The sequence below is a fragment of the Artemia franciscana genome, chromosome 15 (assembly GCF_032884065.1).
Source record: "Artemia franciscana chromosome 15, ASM3288406v1, whole genome shotgun sequence".
In the NCBI taxonomy this organism is placed as follows: domain Eukaryota; kingdom Metazoa; phylum Arthropoda; class Branchiopoda; order Anostraca; family Artemiidae; genus Artemia; species Artemia franciscana.
The window spans coordinates 41433268-41458541 of NC_088877.1; the positions used below are offsets into that span (position 1 = coordinate 41433268).

A 25274-nucleotide genomic window follows, 5' to 3' on the forward strand; every position below is an offset into this window, starting at 1 on the left:
AACTGTAGTAAGGAGTGATCCGGCTCAATAGTAACCAAAACTCTAAAAAATTGGATTTTGATATCAATAGCTACATCAAAAGAATCGCATTTTAATGCTGATTTTAAATATATAAATTTCATCAAGTTTAGTCTTACCCATCAAAAGTTACGAGCCTGAGAAAATTTGCCTTATTTAGGAAAATAGGGGGAAACACCCCCTAAAAGTCGTAGGATCTTAACGAAAATGACACCATCAGATTCAGCGTATCAGAGAACCCTACTGTAGAAGTTTCAAGCTCCTATCTACAAAAATGTGGAATTTTGCATTTTTTGCCAGAAGACAAATCACGGGTGCGTGTTTATTTGTTTGTTTGTTTTTTTTTTTTTTCCAGGGGTCATCTTATCGACCAAGTTGTCCTAGAATGTCGCAAGAGGGCTCATTCTAACGGAAATGAAAAGTTCTAGTGCCCTTTTTAAGTGACCAAAAAATTTGGAGGGCATCTAGGCCCCCTCCCACGCTCATTTTTTTCCCAAAGTCAACGGATCAAAATTTTGAGATAGCCATTTTGTTCAGCATAGTCGAAAATCATAATAACTATGTATTTGGGGATGACTTACTCCCCCACAGTTCCTGGGGGAGGGGCTGCAAGTTACAAACTTCAACCAGTGTTTATATATAATAATGGTTATTTTGAAATGTACAGACGTTTTCAGGGGGATTTTTTTGGTTTTGGGGGTAGGGTTGAGGGAGGGGGCTATGTGGGAGGATCTTTCCTTGGAGAAATATGCCATGGGGGAAAAAATTCAATGAAAAGGGCGCAGGACGAATCTGGTCACGTTAGAAAAAAACGTCAAATTCAGAGCTTAATATACAATGCTGGGTGTTTGGAGCCTCTCTATTATGGAGTATAATTTGAAAATAACACAAATATACGAGCGATAAAACATATATACCACAACCATAACTCAACTAACGAAAGAACTGCTAAGAGATAACACAACTATAAAGCGAAAACAGGTGAAAACTAACGGGAAAATAAACGAACTAAGAGGTGGAAGGGGCCCAGAGAAAAAATATAATCCTTTTTCAATTTTGAGCCTAACTTCCGCAAAGGAGTAATAATGTCAGAAGCCCCGAAATACCGAATTATTTTCTTTTCAAACAGTTCGTGGTAAAGAACTGTAGTAAGGGGCGACCCGGCTCAATAGTAAACGGAACTCTAAAAAACGGAATTTTGATGTTAAAAAATGTATCAAAAGAATCGGATTTTTATCCTAATTTTAAATATAGAAGTTTCATCAAATTTAGTCTTTGTCATCAAAAGTTACGAGCCTGAGAAAATTTTTTGATGCTAAAACATACATCCAAAGAATCGAATTTTCACGCTGATTCTAAATATATAAGTTTCAATTAATTTAGTCTTTGTCATCAAAAGTTACGAGCCTGAGAAAATTTGCCCTGTTTTGGAAAAAAGGGGGAAACATCCCCTAAAAGTCATAGAATCTTAACGAAAATCACACTATCGCATTCGGCATATCAGAGAACTCTATAGCAAAATTTCAAGCTCCTATTTAAAAAAATGTGGAATTTCATATTTTTTGCCAGAAGACAAATCACGGGTGCGTGTTTGTTTGTTTGTTGTTTTTTTTTTCTTTTCCCCAGGGGTCATTGTATCGACCAGGTGGTCTTAGAGTGTCGCAAGAGGGCTCATTCTTACGGAAATGAAAAGTTCTAGTGCCCTTTTTAAGTGATAAAAAATTGGAGGGCAAATAGGCCCCCTCCCACGCTAATTTTTTCCAAAAGTCAACAGATTAAAATTTTAAGATAGCCATTTTGTTCCGCATAGTCGAAAACCATAATAACTATGTCTTTGGGAATGACTTACTCCCCCACAATTCCTGGGGGAGGGGCTGCAAGTTACAAACTTTGACCAGTGTTTACATATAGTAATGGTTATTGGGAAGTGTACAGACGTTTTCATGGGGATTTTTTGGTTTGGGGGTGGGGTTGATGGGAGAGGGCTTTGTGGGAGGATCTTTCCTTTGAGGAATATGTCATGGGGGAAGAAAAATTCAATGAAAAGGGCGCAGGATTTTCTAGCATTACTATAAAAAAAAACAATGAAAAAATAAACATGAAAACTTTTTTCAAATGAAAGTAAGGAATAGCATTGAAATTTAAAACGAACAGAGATTATTACGCATATGAGGGGTTCTAAAAATACTTTAGCATAAAGAGCGAGGTATTTAGGAGGAGATAAATTCCTCGCTCTTTATGCTAAAATATTTTTAGTAATTTCAACTATTTATTCTACGGCCTTTTTGATTCAGGGGTCATTCTTAAAGAATTGGGACAAAACTTACGATTTAGTGTAAAGAGCGAGGTATTAACGAGGGTACAAACCCCCTCGTACACATAATAAAAATATAAGAATATAAAAGTTTGTTACGTAAGTTAATTCTTAAGTTACGTATATTTTTTACTAATAAAAACGTTCGTTGAAAATTAAAAGTTCTAGTAGCCTTTTTAAGTAACCGAAAAATTGGAGGGCAGCTAGGCCTCCTTCCCCATCCCTTATTTCTCAAGATCGTCTGATCAAAACTAATAGAAAGCCATTTAGCCAAAAAAAAATTAATATACTAATTTAATTTCAATAATTTATGTGCGGAGAGCCAAAATCAAACATGCATTAATTCAAAAACGTTCAGAAATTAAATAAAAAAAAACTAGTTTTTTTAACTGAAAGTAAGGAGCGACATTAAAACTTAAAACGAACAGAAATTACTCCATATATGAAATGGGTTGTCCCCTCCGCAGTCCCTCGCTCTTTACGCTAAAGTTTGACTCTTTGCCACAATTCTACTTTTTAAAACAATTAAAAACTTTAGCGTAAAGAGCGAGGAACTGCGGAGGGGACAACCCATTTCATATACGGAGTAATTTCTGTTCGTTTTAAGTTTTAATGTCGCTTCTTACTTTCAGTTAAAAAAACTAGTTTTTTTTAGTTAATCTGCTTTAAAAATCTGCTTCATCTGCAGATCTTATCCTAGCCATCCCAATCTTTCTCTCAGTATAGCCCTGGAAAGCGGGGAAAACCACATCTTTCGTGCGGTTTACAGTTTGAAATACGGCTATTCACATGGGTCCCCAAAACCATGACATTTCTCCTGGAAAACTGTTAAAAATCCATATCCGTCTTTGGTAGTACCCAAGGTTCAGAACCATACTTGACCACTGTAATTACTCTAGCTTCCAATTCACGGTTTTAAGGATTTATGTATTCTTTAAGTAAGTATTTAAGTAATTTTTGGCTTAATCTGGTCCATGGACGCTGAAAGGCGGTAGCCAGGGGGCAATCGCCCTCATTAGGAAACAAGAAGACACTAAAAAAATACAAGAGTAGGCGATTGAGAACGATGTCTTATCAAATATTGGTGAAAACATAATTCGCGACAGGACATGGCCCTGGAAATTTTCTGGTGGCACCTGTGATCTGGCCATAGCACAAACTGCAAGGTTTTGAAATTTGAAGTAGAGATTCTAGAGCTCATAAAGATTATGGTTAGGCTACTGGACGATATGCTCAGTCATCCTTATTAAATTAGGTAAATAGAATCTCTTGCTCATCAACAAATGATAAAAAAAAACGTTTTTTTGCCAATATTCCCTGATTTTCCCCCAACCACGCATTGCACCCCCGGGGCCGTAGGCAGGAAATCAGGAGACCGGTACATGCCCTACGCAGACCGTTGGTCAGCATGCGAAAAAGTTTAAGTTTATCCTGTGACCAGTAAAATCAATCAGATATTGATTAATAAGTCCGGCTTTAGTAAGCAAGAATAAGTTGCTTGAGCATTGATTGATGCAAAGTTTTTCCGGTACTTGTGTATTATTCAGAACACACTCAATGAGTAAAATTAGGTTCTTTCGTGAAACAAACTACGATGCAGGTACATTTTATGAGAAAATCTGGTTTCATAGCCACAAAGACAAAACTCAAAGACAAAAGGTTAGGTTAGAATTCTAAGTTGTAATTTTACAATTTTCCTAATAAAATAGATAAGTTCGAAGACCACACTGCCTTTCCATGACGAAAGTAAAACAGTTCAAAATAGGGATGATACCTTTTTATTGACAGTGAATAGATATAAAATTATCTAACTGGATATTTCGAACACATATTCATGTCTTTTAGTTTTACTGCTGATGATGAACACTGTATATATGTTTGAAATATCCAGTTAAATAATTTTATATCTATTCACTGTCAATAAAAAGGTATCATCCCTATTTTGAACTGTTTTACTTTCCTAATAAAGTATTATATTTTCATCATATTTTGTTTTATTTCATTAGCGTTATCAAAAGTTTGGGTTATATATTTGCACATTAGGGGGGTGGGGGTGGGTTGCATTATATGAAATACCTAACTTATCCTAACCTAACCACCTCTATATAAAAATCTTTAATTAAAATGTACCTGCATTGCAGTTTGTTTCACGAAAGAACCTAACTTCACTTATTGAGTGTGTTCTGAATAATACACAAGTACCGTTTTTCCTATAAACCTGAGTCATTATCCTCATAGTTGCGTATGTTGAAAATCTCAATATTAGTGAATGATATTTGTATTTAATTAATTATAAAGCAATAAATGTGCTAAAGAAGTGTAAAATAGAAATGGCAAATATCGGCCAATGAATGACTGTATTTATACTTGCATTTCGTATGATAAAATTAGGCAGGTCTTTTTTATGAAGATTTAGGTTGGAGCAATAATTTTACTATGCTTATTTCCCGAAAGTAATAGCAGCACCTGTATGCCACCGGCACTCCTAAGACGGCTTCACTTCTACATTTCAAAAGTTTTCAACGAGGACCTGAAGATTTAATTTTAGGTTTTTGTAACAACCGATAGGTATAGCGGTCCCGTGAAAAAGAATTCACACACCTGCTTTTACACACATGCTGAATTCACACAATTAGCACATTGAATTCATCAACGTCTATGTAAATTTATTGTCAACCAATCACAATTTCCTTTCCTTTTAAGCCGTTCTTATTGGTCCAAAATTATGTTGTTAAACGCCTATGTCTTGTTGGGTACAGAGGAATGGGACTTAATGTAAGGATGTAAAATGAGTTATTATTGGTCAGCTAAATGTAATCCGCTTATAGAAACAAACTTAACTGCTTAGACGCATAGACCCAGGACATCAATGGGAGGGAGGCAATTGTCCACATAGATTTGCCCCTTAGATTTTGAAAAATATCTCATGTTTATTTTCATCCAAAAATACATTTTTGACATTGGACAATGGCTGGAAAAAACGCTTTCGTGTTCTAATTTTGGTGAATTCATTCCTTTGCTTATATCCACATTATTAGCCAGTGTGAAAACACTGTCTTCCAGAACCTGATCGAGAATGATCAATAATTTCCAAATTGAAATTGGAATACCGTTCCAATGTTTATCTTCCTTCGGTTGAGTAAACAATTACACTTTACTTTTGAAAGCTGGATACTAGCTTTACTCTAGCTTTTACTTTACTTTGCTTTTACTTTAGCTTTACTGGATAAAGCTTTACTCTTGAAAGCTATCAACTAGCCAGAATCATACACGGATTGAACTTTTGCTGTTTTCGTCCCTGTTTCTCTTATTAAATAAAAAAACTAGTTTTTTAACTGAAAGTAAGGAGCGACATTAAAACTTAAAACGAACAGAAATTACTCCGTATATGAAATGGGTTGTCCCCTCCGCAATCCCTCGCTCTTTACGCTAAAGCTTTTAATTGTTTTAAAAAGTAGAATTGTGGCAAAGAGTCAAACTTTAGCGTAAAGAGCGAGGGATTGCGGAGGGGACAACCCCTTTCATATACGGAGTAATTTCTGTTCATTTGAAGTTTTAATGTCGCTCCTTACTTTCAGTTAAAAAACTAGTTTTTTTATTTAATTTCTGAACGTTTTGAATTAATGCATGTTTGATTTTGGCTCTCCGCACATAAATTATTGAAATGAATTTTATATATTAATTTTTTTTGGCTAAATGGCTTTCTCTTAGTTTTGATCAGACGATTTTGAGAAATAAGGGGTGGGGAAGGAGGCCTAGCTGCCCTTCAATTTTTTGGTTACTTAAAAAGGCTGCTAGAACTTTTAATTTTTAACGAACATTTTTATTAGTAAAAATATGCGTAAGTTAAGAATTAACTTACATAACAAACTTTTATATTCTTATATTTTCATTATGTGTACGAGGGGGTTTGTACCCTCGTTAATACCTCGCTCTTTACACTAAATCGTAAGTTTTGTCCCAATTCTTTAAAAATGACCCCTGAATCAAAAAGGCCGTAGAATAAATAGTTGAAATTACTAAAAATACTTTAGCATAAAGAGCGAGGTATTTGTCTCCTCCTAAATACCTCGCTCTTTACGCTAAAGTATTTTTAGAACCCCTCATATGGGTAATAATCTCTGTTCGTTTTAAATTTCAATGCTATTCCTTACTTTCAATTGTTTTTTTATAGTAATGCTAGAAAATCCTGCGCCCTTCTCATTGAAATTTTCTTCCCCCATGACATATTCCTCCAAGGCAATATCCTCCTACATAGCCCCCTCCCATCAACCCCACCCCCCAAACCAAAAAAAATCTCCTGAAAACGTCTGTGCACTTCCCAATAACCATTACTATATTTATACACTGGTCAAAGTTTGTAACTTGCAGCCCCTCCCCCAGGGATTGTGGGGGAGTAATTCATTCCCAAAGACATAGTTATTATGGTTTTCGACTATGTGGACAAAATGGCTATCTCAAAATTTTAATTCGTTGACTTTTGGAAAAAAAGAGCGTGGGAGGGGGCGTAGGTGCCCTCCAATATTTTTGATCGCTTAAAAAGGGCACTAGAACTTTTCATTTCCGTAAGAATGAGCCCTCTTACGACACTCTAGGACCACTTGGTCGATACGATGACCCCTGGGAAAAAAACAACAACAAACAAACAAATAAACACGCACCCGTGATTTGTCTTCTGGCAAAAAATACGAAATTCCACATTTTTTTTTTAGATAGGAGCTTGTAATTTTTTCTAAAGGGTTCTCTGATATGCCGAATGCGATGGTGTGATTTTCGTTAAGATTCTATAACTTTTTGGGGATGTTTCCCCCTATTTTCCAAAATAAGGCAAATTGTCTCAGGCTCGTAACGTTTGATGAAAAAGACTAAATTAATTGAAACTTATATATTTAGAATCAGCGTGAAAATTTGATTCTTTTGGTGTATCTTTTAGCATCAAAATTCCGTTTTTTAGAGTTTGGTTTACTATTGAGCCGGGTCGCTCCTTACTACAGTTCGTTACCACGAACTGTTTGATTACCCACGGGCGGGACTATTGTAAGGCCAATGCATAATCCTCCTAAAAAGCTGTACAGGTAAGGATCAGTCTGCATAAATCATCCATTTAGGGCATTATTTATTTTTGTTTAATTTTAACTAATGAGTTGATTTTTTCTTTGGTCAAATTAGTATTTACGCTTTCTAAATTCGTTATTCTTTTTGTTTTATTAATTAGATGTAATCAGAGTTGTATTATTACTTTATTTTTATGTAATTTTTATTAACCGTACTAAAACTGTTGTTTATCAAACTTTTATTTTGGGCTAAAAAAACAAAAATACAGTCGTCCGATGCGTTTTTACTTTTAACTGTTTGAATGAAATAATGAAAAAGCAGTCTGTATTTCTTTTGATTCTACTCAGAGCCGTGCCTTAACTTCCCCTTCTGCCTCCTCCTTGAACGGCTCTGTTTTCATTACTTTTTTCTCTTTTGCTTCCGCTGAGGAGGCCCTGTTGTTTATACTTGGGAAATATTCGCAATAGGTCTATCGTCTTGAAAATCATACTAATCTAAATTTCTGTTTATTTCAAGGCTGGTTGATCCGGCATAAGGTTTTTTTTTACATAATATTATTGCAAATGGATTTTTTCGAACTGTCATATTTTAGTTTTGCACATCAGTCTAATCCATGATTTCTTTTTTAGGACTCAGTTGATTTGAATCAACGTGAACTGCTTAAACTTGCGAAGATGCATCACGATTTGCCGGCTAGCTATTTTCCTCAATCAGAAAACCCATCAAGAACTGAAAAATTGGAAAACCAGGCTAGTCAATTTCTGCTATTGATAGTTCTCAACCTCTATGAGTAGCTTGGGTGTAATTTTAATTACTAGCACTCAGGAGATGATTTTCGACACTATCCGGCCAGCTTCCCAATATTTTGCTCTTGATCCGTCTGGATTGGGTTAATAATGATCTTGACCCGATATTAATGCACTGTGTGTCGTATTATATTAAGCTACATTTGTAGATCTGAGAGTTAAAATCGGCATTTTTTTGATATGATCGACATCATGATGAATCGGAGTTGGAACCCTAGTGAATTTTTACTGAATGGAGCTGGAGTAGCAGAAATAATTCCCCCTTCTTTATAGGCCAGAGAACCTTTAGGGGAATAGTAAAATGTAATATTAAATGTGTATTTCATGATGAATAAATCTTATCTTAATGTAAGACCATTTGTAGTCGTAGTTATGGAAACACACATGCACGGGTTCAATCCCAGGTGTGACCAGTTATTTATCAACCCAGTTGTCCTAGACTGTCACAAGAGGGCTCACTCTAAGGGAAATTAAAAGCTTTATTGCCCTTTTTAAGTGGCCAAAAAATTTGGAGGGCAACTAGGCCCCCTCCCACACTTTATCCCAAAGTCACAGGATCAAAATTTGGAGATAGTCATTTTGTTCAGCACAATTGAAACATCTATTGACTATGTCTTTGAGGACGACTTAATCTCCCACAGTCCCCGGGGAAGGGCTGCAAGCTATGACCTGCCCCTTGTTTACATATATTATTGGTTATTGGGAAGTATTCAGACGTTTTCATGGAGGATTTTTCTGTTGATGGGGGTTGGGGGGAGGAGGGGGATACGTGAGAGGATTTTTCCATGAAGGAATTTATCATGGGGGAAGACAATTTCAATGAAGGGGGCGCTGGATGTTCGTGGCATTATTAAAAAAAACATTGAGAAATTAAACAAAAAACAAGTTTTTTCAACTGAAAGTAACAAGCAACATTAAAAACTTAAAACGAACAGAAATTATTACGTATATGAGGGGGTTAGTCCCCTCCTCAATACCTCGCGCTTTACGCTAAAGTATTTTTAGTAATTTCAAAAGTGCTATTTTTTTCTAATTAAACGACCTTTGTGATACCGGGGTCTTTCTTAAAGAATTGGAACAAAATTCGAACTTCAGTGTAAAGAGCGAGGTATTGACGAGGGGTCAAATCCCCTCATATACGTAATAAAAATGTACGAATTTAGAAGTTCGTTGCGTAAGTTAATTTGTAAGTTACGTATATTTATTACTAATAAAAACGTTCGTAAATACAATTAAACGTTCTAGTGTCCTTTTTAAGTAACCAAAAAAATGGAGTGCAGCTAGGCCCCCTCTCCCGGCCTTTTTCTCTCAAAATCGTCCAATCAACCCTTTGAGAAAGCCTTTTAGCCAAAAAAGTAGAATTAATATGCAAAATTCGTTTTAATTATTCATATACGGTGAGCCAAAACCAAAACCTGCATTATTTCAAAAACGTTCAGAAATTAAATTTAAAAAAACGAGATTTTTTAACTGAAAGTAAGGAGCGACATTAAAACTTAAAACAAACAGAAATTATTCCTTATATGAAAAGGGCTGTCCCCTTCTCAACGCCCCGCTCCTTGCACTACAGCTTGACTCTTTCTTACAACTCTACTTTTAAAAACAATAAAAAAAACTTTAGCGTAAAGAGCAGGACGTTGAGGAGGGGACAGTCCCTTTCATATACGGAATAGTTTATATTCGTTTAAGTTTTAGGGTCGCTCCTTACTTTCAGTTTAAAAAACTCGTTTTTTTGTTTAGTTTTTCTAGAGAAGAGCAATCCCAAGATTTCTTTACCTTTGACCATTTCGTCCAAGGTTATCATTTTTTCCAACATCAGATTAAAAATTACCGTTATTTTCTATTCCAAATCTCAGAACTTCAGAAATTTAAATTTACTCAGCTCCTATGCAACTGCTCTTCATTAGTTAATTAAGAATATTGTTTTACTAAGTTGTATCAAAGTCAGAATCTTAGTTTTTATGGTTACTATATTAAAACCACAATATTAACGTCTCAAAATAGAACGCAGTGCCAATACTGCACATGCAAAATAGAACACAGAACATAGAACATTATTATTCCTAATTATTAAATATTCCTAAATTATCCAGAACTGGGCTCTTAGTTCCCGTTATGCTTTTGTTCAGGGGCTTCTGACATTATTAATTGTTTGGCTAATATTCCATTATAGAATTCCAAAGCCAAGACACGGTAAGTACCCTATTTCATAAGTACCTCTTTATTTCTACTAAATGGGTTTTCAGGGGTAACATCAATTGAAAGACCGGTCAAAATGGAGGTGCAGCGTTTTACAAGGTTGCTAGTCATGTACTCAGTACAGGGTGTTTCCTCTTGTATGCTATTAGCTTAAAAAAAAATCAAAAAATTTTCATGAAAGTAAGGACAACTTTAAAACTTAAAACGGAAAAAAAATTTCACAACGAACAAATTCTATATTAATGTCCAAATCTTTTAAGAACGACTTCTGAAACACAAGGCCTGTTGGATTGGAATATGAGCTTTTTTAAAACACCAAAGAACTTTGCTGTAGCGACTGACGGTCTGAGGAGGGGCGGTCCCCCTTACATAGGGAATAATTGTTCTGCTCTTTTTAAGTTTTAAGATGCTTGTTACCTCATAGGGAATGTTTTCCAAGAGACGCAGCTGCCTGTTACGCCATATGGAATGTTTAATTTTGCTTGTTATACAACAGGGTTTGGGGTGTTACGTAATAGGAAATGTAAGAATTTACTAGTCAAGCGGGGAAGTCACGGTTGTGATTAAGGGGAGACACACGTGGGTGTTACGTAATAACGGTGCAGGCGCGGGATATGATGCAATCTACATGTGGTATGTTAAGTAATGGCGGCGCACATGTGGGTGTTAAGTAACGACAACGCAAACGTGGGCTGTTATGTAATGACAACGCACACGTCGAGTGTTACATAATGACAGTGCACACGTTGGTTGTTAGTAATGACGGTATACACATCGGTGTTACATAATACTTTAAGATATTGTTTTTCTACGGTATTTCTTTTTTCTTTCAAGAAGTTTTTTTTTATCAGGATTTCATTTTAGAGCGGAAAGTAACCGAAGAATGGTATATGTGGAATGTTTGCAAGAGGGTGACGCCTGTCAGCCATCGACTGTCACAGGCTTCAATTTGTCATAGAACATCGCAGTCTAGGAATCATATGGCAAGTTTTAAGTTCGGATTTTTGTCCGTGGAACTTGTTGCGTGCTGATTTTTCTTAGTCAAACTTGTTGCATGTGGAGTTTTCGGTTCGTCAAACTTGTACATTTATTTTTTCTCTTCTTGAAAAAGATTTTATTCACGGACATTTTGGCCTGTTGATTTTTTTGTTCATGGAACTTGTTAGGTGCTGATTTTTTTCTTGAAACTTGTTGCGTGTTGATTTTTCTCTTCGTGAGAGTTGTACATTAATTTATCTCCTCAAAAAACTGATTTTGTTCTTGGAACTTGCAGCGTGCCGATTTTTGTTCGCGAAACTAGTTGCATGTTGGTTTTTCTCTTCGTGAAACTTGTACATTGATTTTTTCTCCTTGTGAAACTGATTTTGTTCATGGAACTTGTTGCGTGCTGATTTCTGTTCGTGAAATTTGCTGCATGTTGATTTTTCTTCGTGAAACTGGTACATTGATTTTTTCTCCCCGTTAAACTGATTTTATTCATGGTATTGTTGCGAGCTGATTTTAATTTGTGTAATTTTTTCGTACTGATTTTTGTTCGCGAAATTTGTTGCATGTTGATTTTTCTCTTCTTGGAACTTGTAGATTGATTTTTATCTTAGTGAAATTGATTTTATTCGTGGAACTTGTTGCGTGGTGATTGTTGTTCGTATAACTTGTTTCTTGCTGACTTTTTTTTTGTGAAACTTGCTGCATGTTGATTTTTCTCTCCGTAAAATTTGTACACTGATTTTTCTCCTCGTGAAACTGATTTTGTCCCTGGAACTTGTTTTGTGCTAACTTACCATTTGTAGGTTAAGTTTAGGTTCTGCCACGTTTGATACAGTCCCTCAAGCCTAACATAACCTACCACAAGCTCCATGAACAAAATCAGTTTCATGAGGAGAAAAATCAATCTGCAAGTTTCACGAAGAGAAAAATCAACATGGAACAAGTTCCATGAACAAAAATCAGCACACTACATGCTCCACGTACAAAAAATAGCATGCCACAAGTTCCATGAACAAAATCAGTTTCACGAGGAAAAAATAAATGTATGAATTTCACGAAGAGAAAAATCAACATGCAATAAGCTTCACGGTCATAAGTTTCATGAAAAAAGTCAGTTCCACGAGGAGAAAAATCATTGTACAAATTCCACGAACTAAAAATCAGCACTCAGCAAGTACTACGAGCAAAATTAGTTTCATGAGGAGAAAAATTTATGTACAAGTTTCACGAAGAGAAAAATCAATATGCAACACGTTGCACGAATAAAATCTGAACGCAACAAATTCCACGAACAGTGATCATCACACAAAAGTTCTAGAAACAAAATCAGTTTCACAAGGAAATGGCAAGCATCCCCTGTTCAAATAAAAATCATGGTCGTTTTTAGCTTGTAAATTTATTGTTTATGGTAGGTAAAGGTTGAAAAACTCCTAGCTGTGATAATGTGGGCAAGAATGGTGTCATCGGGGGCGTCAGCCTTTCCAATAATAATATTGGAAAGGCTTTCATGGTCCAACTGGCTTGAGCTCCATTGCATTCAGGGCAAATCCATTTCAAATCCTAATGTGGACATATATCCTTCGGAATATAAAGGCTCCTTGAGAAAAACATCGTAAAAGAAAACGAAATCTCAAAAAGCAAAAAAAATGCCTTGAAAGAAAATGAAATCCCGAAGAAAAAACACTTTGAAAGAAAAAAAAAATCCCGAAGAGAAAATCTCTTGAAGTATTATGTAACACTGGTGTGTGTACCGTCATGGCATAGCATCTAACTTGTGCGCTGTCATTACCTAACACCCAACATGTGCCCTCGTCATTACTTAGCACCTACGTGTGTGCCGTCATTATGTAACATCTACATGTGCGCTGTTACTACATAACACCCACGTCTATGTCGCCATTACATAACATCTCAATTGTAAGATTGCGTCACATCCCGCGCCTTTTACGGTCATTATGTAACACCCACGTTTGTGTCCCCCTCAGTTACAACTGAGATTTCCCCGCTTGACTAACGGACTCTAACATTCTCCATCACGTAACACCCCAAACCCTATAAAATAACAAGCAAAAGTAAACATTCCCTATGGCATAACAGACACCTGCGTCTGTTTGAATGCATTACCTATGACGTAGCAAGCAACTGGTGGCTCTCATGAAAATAACGGGATAGAGCTCTCATGGGATGGCAGGATAGGGCTCTCATAGGATCCAGGGATAGGGATGTTGTTAAAGTGCCTATGGGGATACTACTGCTTAATTCTTAGATTACCTATTAAGCGAGACTTTATCATGAGTTATCTTGAGCCAATGTGGTTTGTCCTATTATATTCAAAGGGTACTTTTGACCTTGATGTTACAGCTGTTGCATATTAAGCACTAATAGTGAAGTTCTACATTGCAACACTTGGAGATACAAATTGAATTATATAAAGGTTGTGTGTGGGGTGTTTTTATTATACAACTTCGATTTCGACAGCGAAATCTGTCTCCTTGTCTTTAAAATTCAACAAATTTAGGAGACCAGCCTCATAATTTTTTAAACTAACAGTTGAAGCACTGTTGAGAGGGGGGGGGGTAGGCGGACTTTGGGACCTCACGTCCACATCCTTGGAACAAGAGCTAAGAGCTCATATGGCACTTGTGACGAGGTCGGAAGAGCCGAGAGCTCATATGGTACGAGGTCGGAAGAGCCAAGAGCTCATTTGGACGAGGTCGGAAGAGCCGAGAGCTCATATGGTACGAGGTCGGAAGAGCCAAGAGCCAAGAGCTCATTTGGCACTTGTGAGAAGGTCAGAACCTAAAGTTAAACTTTATAGCACAAGATCCTTCTAAATATCAAATTTCATTAAGATCTGGTCACCCTTTCGTAAGTTACAAATACCTCAATTTTCAAAATTACCTCCCCCCTCCCAATTCCACCAAAGAGAGCAGATCCGGTCCAGTTATGTCAGTCACGTATCTTAGACAGGTTTCTATTCTTCCCATCCAGTTTCATCCTGATCTCACCGCTTTAAGTATTTTCTAAGATTTCCGGTCCCCCCAACTGCCCCCCCCCCCAATTACGTTTGATCCGGTTGAGATTTAAAATAAGATATCAGAGTTACGAGGTCCTTCTAAATATGAAGTTTCATGAAGATCCGATCACTCCTTCGTAAGTTAAAAATACGTTATTTTTCTTATTTTTCAGAATTACCCCCCCCCCCGCAATTGAGCGGATCCGTTCCAATTATGTAAATTACGTATGCAAGACTTTTGCTTATTTTTCCAACCAAGTTTCATCCCAATCCCTCCAATCTAAGCGTTTCCCATCATTTTAGGTCTCCCCACCCCAAACTTCCCCCAATGTCACCAGATCCGGTCAGGATTTAAAATAAGAGCTTTGAGCCACGATATCCTTCTAAAAATCAAATTTCATGGAGATCCAATCACCCGTTCGTAAGTTAAAAATACCTCATTTTTTCTAATTTTTCAGAATTAACCCCCCCCCCCCCCAACTACCCAAAAGAGAGCGGATCCGTTCCGTTTATGTCAATCATCTATCTAGGACTTGTGTTTATTTTTCCCACCATGTTTCATCCTGATCCCTCCACTCTAAGTGTTTTCCAAGTTTTAGGTTCCCCCTCCCAACTCCCCGCCCCCATCACAAGATCTGGTCGGGATTTAAAATAAGAGCTCTAAGACACGATATCCTTCTAAACATCAAATTTCATTGAGATCCGATCACCCGTTCGCAAGTTGAAAATACCTCATTTTTCTAATTTTTAAGACTTACTCCCCCCCCCAACTACCCCAAAGAGAACAAATAAGTTCCGATTATGTCAATCATGTATCTAGGACTTGCGCTTATTTTTCCCATCAAGTTTCATCCCGATCCCTCTACTCTAAGTGTTTTCCAAGATTTTAGGTTTCCCCCCTCCAACTCCCCCCAATGTCATCAGACCCAGTCGGGATTTAAAATAAGAGCTCTGAGACACAATATCATTCCAAACATCAAATTTCATTAAGATCCAATCACCCGCTCATAAGTTAAAAATACTTCATTTTTTCTATTTTTCCGAATTAACCGGCCCCTACTCCCCCCCCCCCCCAGATGGTCAAATCGGGAAAACGACTATTTCTAATTTAATCTGGTCCGGTCCCTGATACGCTTGCCAAATTTCATCGTCCTAGCTTACCTGGAAGTGCCTAAAGTAGCAAAACCGGGACTTTAGGTTTTCCCCCTCCGACTCCCCCCAATGTCATCAGATCCGGTCGGGATTTAAAATAAGAGCTCTAAGACACAATATCATTCCAAACATGAAATTTCATTAAGATCCAAATACCCGCTGATAAGTTAAAAATACTTCATTTTTTCTATTTTTTGCGAATTAACCGGGCCCCCACTCCCCCCCCAGATGGTCAAATCGGGAAAACGACTATTTCTAATTTAATCTGGTGCGGTCCCTGATACGCTTGCCAAATTTCATCGTCCTAGCTTACCTGGAAGTGCCTAAAGTAGCAAAACCGGGACAGACAGACCGACAGACAGACCGACAGAATTGGCGACTGCTAATTTAAGTTTAAGTTTTAGGGTCGCTCCTTACTTTCAGTTTAAAAAACTTGTTTTTTTGTTTAGTTTTTCTAGAGAAGAGCAATCCCAAGATTTCTTTACCTTTGACCATTTCGTCCAAGGTTATCATTTTTTCCAACATCAGATTAAAAATTACCGTTATTTTCTATTCCAAATCTCAGAACTTCAGAAATTTAAATTTACTCAGCTCCTATGCAACTGCTCTTCATTAGTTAATTAAGAATATTGTTTTACTAAGTTGTATCAAAGTCAGAATCTTAGTTTTTATGGTTACTATATTAAAACCACAATATTAACGTCTCAAAATAGAACGCAGTGCCAATACTGCACATGCAAAATAGAACACAGAACATAGAACATTATTATTCCTAATTATTAAATATTCCTAAATTATCCAGAACTGGGCTCTTAGTTCCCGTTATGCTTTTGTTCAGGGGCTTCTGACATTATTAATTGTTTGGCTAATATTCCATTATAGAATTCCAAAGCCAAGACACGGTAAGTACCCTATTTCATAAGTACCTCTTTATTTCTACTAAATGGGTTTTCAGGGGTAACATCAATTGAAAGACCGGTCAAAATGGAGGTGCAGCGTTTTACAAGGTTGCTAGTCATGTACTCAGTACAGGGTGTTTCCTCTTGTATGCTATTAGCTTAAAAAAAAATCAAAAAAATTTCACGAAAGTAAGGACAACTTTAAAACTTAAAACGGAAAAAAAATTTCACAACGAACAAATTCTATATTAATGTCCAAATCTTTTAAGAACGACTTCTGAAACACAAGGCCTGTTGGATTGGAATATGAGCTTTTTTAAAACACCAAAGAACTTTGCTGTAGCGACTGACGGTCTGAGGAGGGGCGGTCCCCCTTACATAGGGAATAATTGTTCTGCTCTTTTTAAGTTTTAAGATGCTTGTTACCTCATAGGGAATGTTTTCCAAGAGACGCAGCTGCCTGTTACGCCATATGGAATGTTTAATTTTGCTTGTTATACAACAGGGTTTGGGGTGTTACGTAATAGGAAATGTAAGAATTTACTAGTCAAGCGGGGAAGTCACGGTTGTGATTAAGGGGAGACACACGTGGGTGTTACGTAATAACGGTGCAGGCGCGGGATATGATGCAATCTACATGTGGTATGTTAAGTAATGGCGGCGCACATGTGGGTGTTAAGTAACGACAACGCAAACGTGGGCTGTTATGTAATGACAACGCACACGTCGAGTGTTACATAATGACAGTGCACACGTTGGTTGTTAGTAATGACGGTATACACATCGGTGTTACATAATACTTTAAGATATTGTTTTTCTACGGTATTTCTTTTTTCTTTCAAGAAGTTTTTTTTATCAGGATTTCATTTCAGAGCGGAAAGTAACCGAAGAATGGTATATGTGGAATGTTTGCAAGAGGGTGACGCCTGTCAGCCATCGACTGTCACAGGCTTCAATTTGTCATAGAACATCGCAGTCTAGGAATCATATGGCAAGTTTTAAGTTCGGATTTTTGTCCGTGGAACTTGTTGCGTGCTGATTTTTCTTAGTCAAACTTGTTGCATGTGGAGTTTTCGGTTCGTCAAACTTGTACATTTATTTTTTCTCTTCTTGAAAAAGATTTTATTCATGGACATTTTGGCCTGTTGATTTTCTTGTTCATGGAACTTGTTAGGTGCTGATTTTTTTCTTGAAACTTGTTGCGTGTTGATTTTTCTCTTCGTGAGAGTTGTACATTAATTTATCTCCTCAAAAAACTGATTTTGTTCTTGGAACTTGCAGCGTGCCGATTTTTGTTCGCGAAACTAGTTGCATGTTGGTTTTTCTCTTCGTGAAACTTGTACATTGATTTTTTCTCCTTGTGAAACTGATTTTGTTCATGGAACTTGTTGCGTGCTGATTTCTGTTCGTGAAATTTGCTGCATGTTGATTTTTCTTCGTGAAACTGGTACATTGATTTTTTCTCCCCGTTAAACTGATTTTATTCATGGTATTGTTGCGAGCTGATTTTAATTTGTGTAATTTTTTCGTACTGATTTTTGTTCGTGAAATTTGTTGCATGTTGATTTTTCTCTTCTTGGAACTTGTAGATTGATTTTTATCTTAGTGAAATTGATTTTATTCGTGGAACTTGTTGCGTGGTGATTGTTGTTCGTAGAACTTGTTTCTTGCTGACTTTTTTTTTGTGAAACTTCCTGCATGTTGATTTTTCTCTCCGTAAAATTTGTACACTGATTTTTCTCCTCGTGAAACTGATTTTGTCCCTGGAACTTGTTTTGTGCTAACTTACCATTTGTAGGTTAAGTTTAGGTTCTGCCACGTTTGATACAGTCCCTCAAGCCTAACATAACCTACCACAAGCTCCGTGAACAAAATCAGTTTCATGAGGAGAAAAATCAATCTGCAAGTTTCACGAAGAGGAAAATCAACATGGAACAAGTTCCATGAACAAAAATCAGCACACTACATGCTCCACGTACAAAAATAGCATGCCACAAGTTCCATGAACAAAATCAGTTTCACGAGGAAAAAATAAATGTATGAATTTCACGAAGAAAAAAATCAACATGCAATAAGCTTCACGGTCATAAGTTTCATGAAAAAAGTCAGTTCCACGAGGAGAAAAATCATTGTACAAATTCCACGAACTAAAAATCAGCACTCAGCAAGTACTACGAGCAAAATTAGTTTCATGAGGAGAAAAATTTATGTACAAGTTTCACGAAGAGAAAAATCAATATGCAACACGTTGCACGAATAAAATCTGAACGCAACAAATTCCACGAACAGTGATCATCACACAAAAGTTCTAGAAACAAAATCAGTTTCACAAGGAAATGGCAAGCATCCCCTGTTCAAATAAAAATCATGGTCGTTTTTAGCTTGTAAATTTATTGTTTATGGTAGGTAAAGGTTGAAAAACTCCTAGCTGTGATAATGTGGGCAAGAATGGTGTCATCGGGGGCGTCAGCCTTTCCAATAATAATATTGGAAAGGCTTTCATGGTCCAACTGGCTTGAGCTCCATTGCATTCAGGGCAAATCCATTTCAAATCCTAATGTGGACATATATTCTTCGGAATATAAAGGCTCCTTGAGAAAAACGTCGTGAAAGAAAACGAAATCTCAAAAAGCAAAAAAAATGCCTTGAAAGAAAATGAAATCCCGAAGAAAAAACACTTTGAAAGAAAAAAAAAATCCCGAAGAGAAAATCTCTTGAAGTATTATGTAACACTGGTGTGTGTACCGTCATGGCATAGCATCTAACTTGTGCGCTGTCATTACCTAACACCCAACATGTGCCCTCGTCATTACTTAGCACCTACGTGTGTGCCGTCATTATGTAACATCTACATGTGCGCTGTTACTACATAACACCCACGTCTATGTCGCCATTACATAACATCTCAATTGTAAGATTGCGTCACATCCCGCGCCTTTTACGGTCATTATGTAACACCCACGTTTGTGTCCCCCTCAGTTACAACTGAGATTTCCCCGCTTGACTAACGGACTCTAACATTCTCCATCACGTAACACCCCAAACCCTATAAAATAACAAGCAAAAGTAAACATTCCCTATGGCATAACAGACACCTGCGTCTGTTTGAATGCATTACCTATGACGTAGCAAGCAACTGGTGGCTCTCATGAAAATAACGGGATAGAGCTCTCATGGGATGGCAGGATAGGGCTCTCATAGGATCCAGGGATAGGGATGTTGTTAAAGTGCCTATGGGGATACTACTGCTTAATTCTTAGATTACCTATTAAGCGAGACTTTATCATGAGTTATCTTGAGCCAATGTGGTTTGTCCTATTATATTCAAAGGGTACTTTTGACCTTGATGTTACAGCTGTTGCATATTAAGCAGTAATAGTGAAGTTCTACATTGCAACACTTGGAGATACAAATTGAATTATATAAAGGTTGTGTGTGGGGTGTTTTTATTATACAACTTCGATTTCGACAGCGAAATCTGTCTCCTTGTCTTTAAAATTCAACAAATTTAGGAGACCAGCCTCATAATTTTTTAAACTAACAGTTGAAGCACTGTTGAGAGGGGGGGGGGGGGTAGGCGGACTTTGGGACCTCACGTTCACATCCTTGGAACTCATGAGATTGGTTCCTGTTACTCTGTAAACTAAGAATCGGGACTCCAGGTCCTGGAGTCCTATAGTTATTGAAATCCTTATGCAGTCGAAAGCTAACTTTTACCATTTTTTTTTAATTTATGTTATTTTTGCTGGCTGATCTATTTTTTTTTAACTTTTGACCTAATTCACTCTTAGTAGCCCAATTAGAAGGCTAATCTGGCAGTCTTTGATATTTGCTGAATCAGTTCGATAAATTTTTTGTTCTAATTTGTTTTCAGTAATTAAATCAAATGTTTTTTTAGAGAATGCTGTTAGAAAAACGCCAAAAGAATCGACGCCAGAGCTTGGGAGTTGCGCAGAGTAGTTTGATAAAGAAGGATTTTCAAACAACCCCAATCCAAGTGTTACCAGTCATTGGTCAGAGCTCAGATTGTTCAAAAGATGCGCCAACCAAAATTCAACCTTCCGTGTCAGTATTAAACTTGGCAGATACATCAGGTATTTTTTTTTTTAAATAAACTTGAATTTTTAACGATAAAATTGAGGCATAAATTTCTTCTGTTCATAACATATTAATTTTAATTATCTATATATATATAAATAAGTTGTAAGCATGTTTGTTTTTTTTGTATATTTTTTTTTTGTAAAAAGAGGGTTTGCATATGACGTCATTATAAGCATATAAGGCTTTAAGATGACGTTAAATGACAACCGGGACACTCAAAGAGAAATTACAGACCTGGACACCGGGACACAAATGACGACCGGGACACAGGGAGTATAAACGACGACCGGGACACAGGGACACAACTACAACGGGGACGCCGGGGGGGACAGGGGGGTATATAAATGACGACTGGGACATAGGGAATATTCGATTAGCAATCACCATCAACAAAGCTCAAGGGCAATCATTAGAAAAATGCGGTATAGATCTGAATACGGATTGTTTTTCTCATGGACAATTATATGTTGCATGTTCAAGAGTTGGTAAACCTGACAATCTATTACACAACTACAATAGCACTTAACTAATACGGCGCGTAACGACTTACGCGTGCGGGGGGGCTGGGGGGGAGCGAAGCCCCTCACCAACAGCCACTATTGAATAAGAAGGTAACATTAATTAAGTATGTATCTACTACTGTTATGCAGCTAATAAAGAAATAAAAGCTTTTTTACAAACGATTTTTTTTTACAAACGATGTCTTGTAGCGATATTTGGACTTAACACAATCTACTCTATATGAAACGGGGGCTGTTGCCCTCTCTAAATTGCTCCTCTTTACTGTAAAGTTTAACTAATTCTTTATTGAGAATATGGTCAATACATATAATGCCTGTATATGTACGCTGAAGTTTGACTTTTAGAAAAAAATGCTTCGAAAGTTCTGGTCATCTCTAAAAAACACACCTCCAACCTCCAAAAATCTAGGTAACTTGATATTAGAACGATTGGCGTGTTGACGTTGCTGATAAGCAGAAAACCATTGAAAACCGCAGAACACCTTAGTTTAAGAGCACAAAGGGCATTAAAAGTATGAGAGGTTATACTCTGACTGGTTTCAACAACCCTAAGTAAGGCATTAAAACTTTTGGCTTCTGATTTAGAGAGCCATTCCCCAAGTTTGCGTAATCATGTGTTATATATGATTTGGCCTTATATGATTATAAGAATCAGCTTCCCCCCACTCCCTCAATAAAATGGAAAGTCAAGGTAGCTTGCTATTAGAACGATACACTTAAATACTTTGAACCGCTGAAATTCTATATCGTTGTAGTTTAGTATCAGCTGAGTCAGATGTGGCCGTGCTCTTTGTCTGGGTGACAGTGCAAGCACTACTCACTCTTCGTCTTTTGCGTCGAACAGCAGCTATAGTCGCTGTGTTGCATCCTTGAAAAGAACAACGTCATCCATCAAGTCCAGATAAGAGATTTGTTTGCTGCTAATGTTTTCTCGAAAGCATAAAGACTGGCACAGAATGAAATGCGTTACAATGGTAAACAGGAAAAGGAATAAAATCTCTGTTTAACCTCAGACAGTACCCAGAAGAACGTGTGTGTCTATTGTCTATTCTATTCTGTCTATTCTGTGTGCAGGCAGCATTCGCTATCCTTGTACAGTGGAAGTGTCATTTTTACTAGTTTACCAGGTTATTAATGATAATTCTAAATTTTCCGCAACGTGGACCAAGAGGATCAAACACCTTTTCAAAATTAGTAAAGAGCAGGCATAGTTCTTTGCTGTAGTCTCTCAACTTCGTACACGATCTCTCGTAGGTCAAGCAAGATCGATCAGGTTGAATAAGACTGTGGATAGTATTATACTTGGCACATATGTTAAGTGGATCCCCCTCTAGTTGTCACAGATTAGCGAGTCGCCTCTCTTGAAGAGTTTGACTAGTATATCTCTAGTACAGTCATTTGGGAATTTTTTGTTATTCGAAATGAATGCTAGGAGAGGAGTCCATACAGTTATGCAAGCTCGGAGGGACGCCTTCAGAATCCCTGCCGTAACCCCATCTTTTCCAGATATACCTCCATTTGCTGGCTTATCACAGCTGTCGTCACTTCTTCAGCTCTGGGTGATCAATATTTACGTCAATTTGTAAAAATTGCGTATCTGGTAGCGTCTCTAGATCATCAGGTTCAAGTTCATTTATGAGTTTATCGAAATGTGAGATCTGCCTCTAATCAGCTTTCTGTGGATCCGAATCAGCGTCCTTGTTTTCATTTTATACAAAGACTAAGTTATTTATTTCCAGCCAACCATCTCGTTCGTTAGTCGGCATCGGATGACGCTAGTTTCCGTTCTTAGCATCTTCTCTGGCAAGCGCTTTTTTTCCTCCATGACAGTTCTTTTACCCTTTCTAGCATTTATTTCCACCCCCTTATCCTATGCATTATAACGGAGCTGTAACTGAGCTTTTCGATCAGGGCTTGACGTATTCAGGATATTTGTAAGGGTCTTATTGCGTTTACTAATCCATTTCGGAGTGCCGTCCGATATCCTCTCTTTATTCTTTTGTTCTTGAAGCCTAGGTGGGCATTCGCAACATCACAGTACACATTCCTGATTGAGGTCCGTAGGTCTTCAACATCAGAGACTTCAGCCTCTTCGTGTAAGTCAATTTTTTCAGTGATATCCTTTTCGCGGGTGATCTTTCAACTTATCAGTGTAAATTTTTTATGTAAAGTGGTGCTAGTTATCCGCTTCTGAGCTTTCAGTTTGATTCTTATATGGGCTATCATCAAGATTTACGTTTGTTCCTCGAAACAGCCCCACGTCAGAAAAGCCACTTCACCAACGTCTTAACATGCAAAAATGGTAATTTGGTTCTTCACTGGGTCACGGGGGACACCAACGTATACTTGTTAATCCTTTTGTGGTTGAACATACTACTGCCTGTTATCAAGTCGTTGGTTAGTGCAAGGTCAATCAAAAGTGCACTGTTCATGCTGATCCTTATCTACCTCGTGGTACCTGAATTTCAGGGTGGTACTGACGATATTCCCCGACTTGGGCATTTAGATTACTAGCAATGCATAGGGTATTTCATGTATTGGTTCGTCTTTTATGATTTAGTGGAGCATGTTATAGAAAGAATTTTTTCCTCACCATCAGCTTTGTTAGTTGTAGCGCAGCAGTCGCTGACTGTCATTTTTTGCATGATTAGATACGAAGCTAGCTGTCATACGTTTTCTAGCCAGGTTCCAGTTTGCTATGGATTTGTTTGGAAGGGGTGACATCAGATGTCCTACTTCATTGTGGTTGACAGAGGGGTGACCAATAAGTGTCATAGCATATCCGTCATCGAATATCCGTAATCCATTTCCAGTCCGCCTTATTTCAGTGAAAACGAGTATAGCCATGATGTGTGGTGTCATCTTTTTGATAACTTGCTCTGTCTTGGATGTCTGGCTCGTTACTGTCATATTCCAATAACCCACCTTTAGATTTTCAGGGTCAGGGATCGTGTTTGGAGGCATGCAGGCCTTGTTATCTGGAGAGGTGCTACTTCTGAGGCTGTTGAAGACTGGGAAAATAGGCATCATCACCGACAATCTTTAAAATCAATCAGAAATACTAAAGCAAATTAGCCAGTGATCTTAGATACCGAGAAAATTAGCAGAGTGAGTGGTCTCACTTACCTAGGCAGTGTCATCTTCAAGGAAGTTGGATACAGGATAGACATATAAGAAGTAGAATTGTTGAGAGGCAGGGACTGCTTCGATAACTTTACTTTAAGAAACACAACCAAAGCTATGGGAGAATATGAGATCAAATGGGAAGATAAAACTATCTATAAATGAATGAACTGTCGCTGTTTTGAGGTTTTCACTGAATGAGAATAGGTTTAAAAGTAATTCTAATAAGAGTTAGTTGCTTAGATAAGCAAGTTGCACAGTGTGAGGGTAGCTTGAAAGTTGATTAGGAAAGGAACAAATGGTTGACTTTGAGGTTGACTTTAGGTACTGAAAAAGCTCACTAAGTGAACAGTTTCACTTATCTAGGCAGCATCATCCTGAACAAGGAAAAATGTAGAAAGGATATAAAGTGTAGAAAAATAAAGGTACTTAAAGTAATAAGAATAGTAAACTACTGCTATTAATAATAACTCATCGCAGCACCAAGCCGCCCGAGGCCAACACAGCTACGCACGCTCCTCCTCCGAACTCCTCTATTTAAGGCCCCCTTCCTTACACCCTCCGAGGAAGCTCCCATTTCATTCAAATCTATATTTATGACATCCTCCCACCCCACACGAGGACGACCTACTTTCCGTTTAGCCCCAGATGGTTGGCGAGAAAGGACAATCTTTGCCAATCTGTCATCCTTCATCTGCAGAACGTGGCCTAGCCATCTCAACCTTTCTTTCATTATAGCCCTAGAAAGTGGGATGGAACCACATTTTTCCTACAACATTCTGTTTGAAATACGGTCAGTCAGACGGGCACCCAGAACAACCCGTAGGTAATTTCTCTGCAAAAAATATTGTACATTTTCATCCGCTTTTCGGAGCGCTCATGCTTCAGAGCCATATTTGACCACTGTCGTCACTCTAGCTTCCAATATTCTAATCTTGGTTTGCAGACTCATCTTACTACTCTTACAATTTTTTTTTAACTCTGAAAAAACACCCTGACCCTTGGCTATTCTACGTTTAACATCTTCACTGCTCCCTACTAATAATACTACCAAGGTAAATGAAGCTGCCCTCCTGATTAATC

The 25274-nt window shown here is 37.5% G+C and overlaps 1 protein-coding gene across 2 annotated transcripts in view; it reads left to right on the forward strand.

Moving 5' to 3' along the window:
* The window catches only part of LOC136036489 (tubby-related protein 3-like), a 107349-nt gene that overhangs the window by 17083 nt on the left and 64992 nt on the right, over positions 1-25274 (forward strand). For both annotated transcript variants that reach the window (XM_065718754.1, XM_065718755.1), the window contains exons 2-3: positions 8017-8136; positions 20345-20540. In XM_065718754.1, the coding sequence (XP_065574826.1) occupies positions 8062-8136; positions 20345-20540 (271 nt within the window). In that variant the 5' untranslated portion in view covers positions 8017-8061. The remainder of the gene's footprint in view (positions 1-8016; positions 8137-20344; positions 20541-25274) is intronic.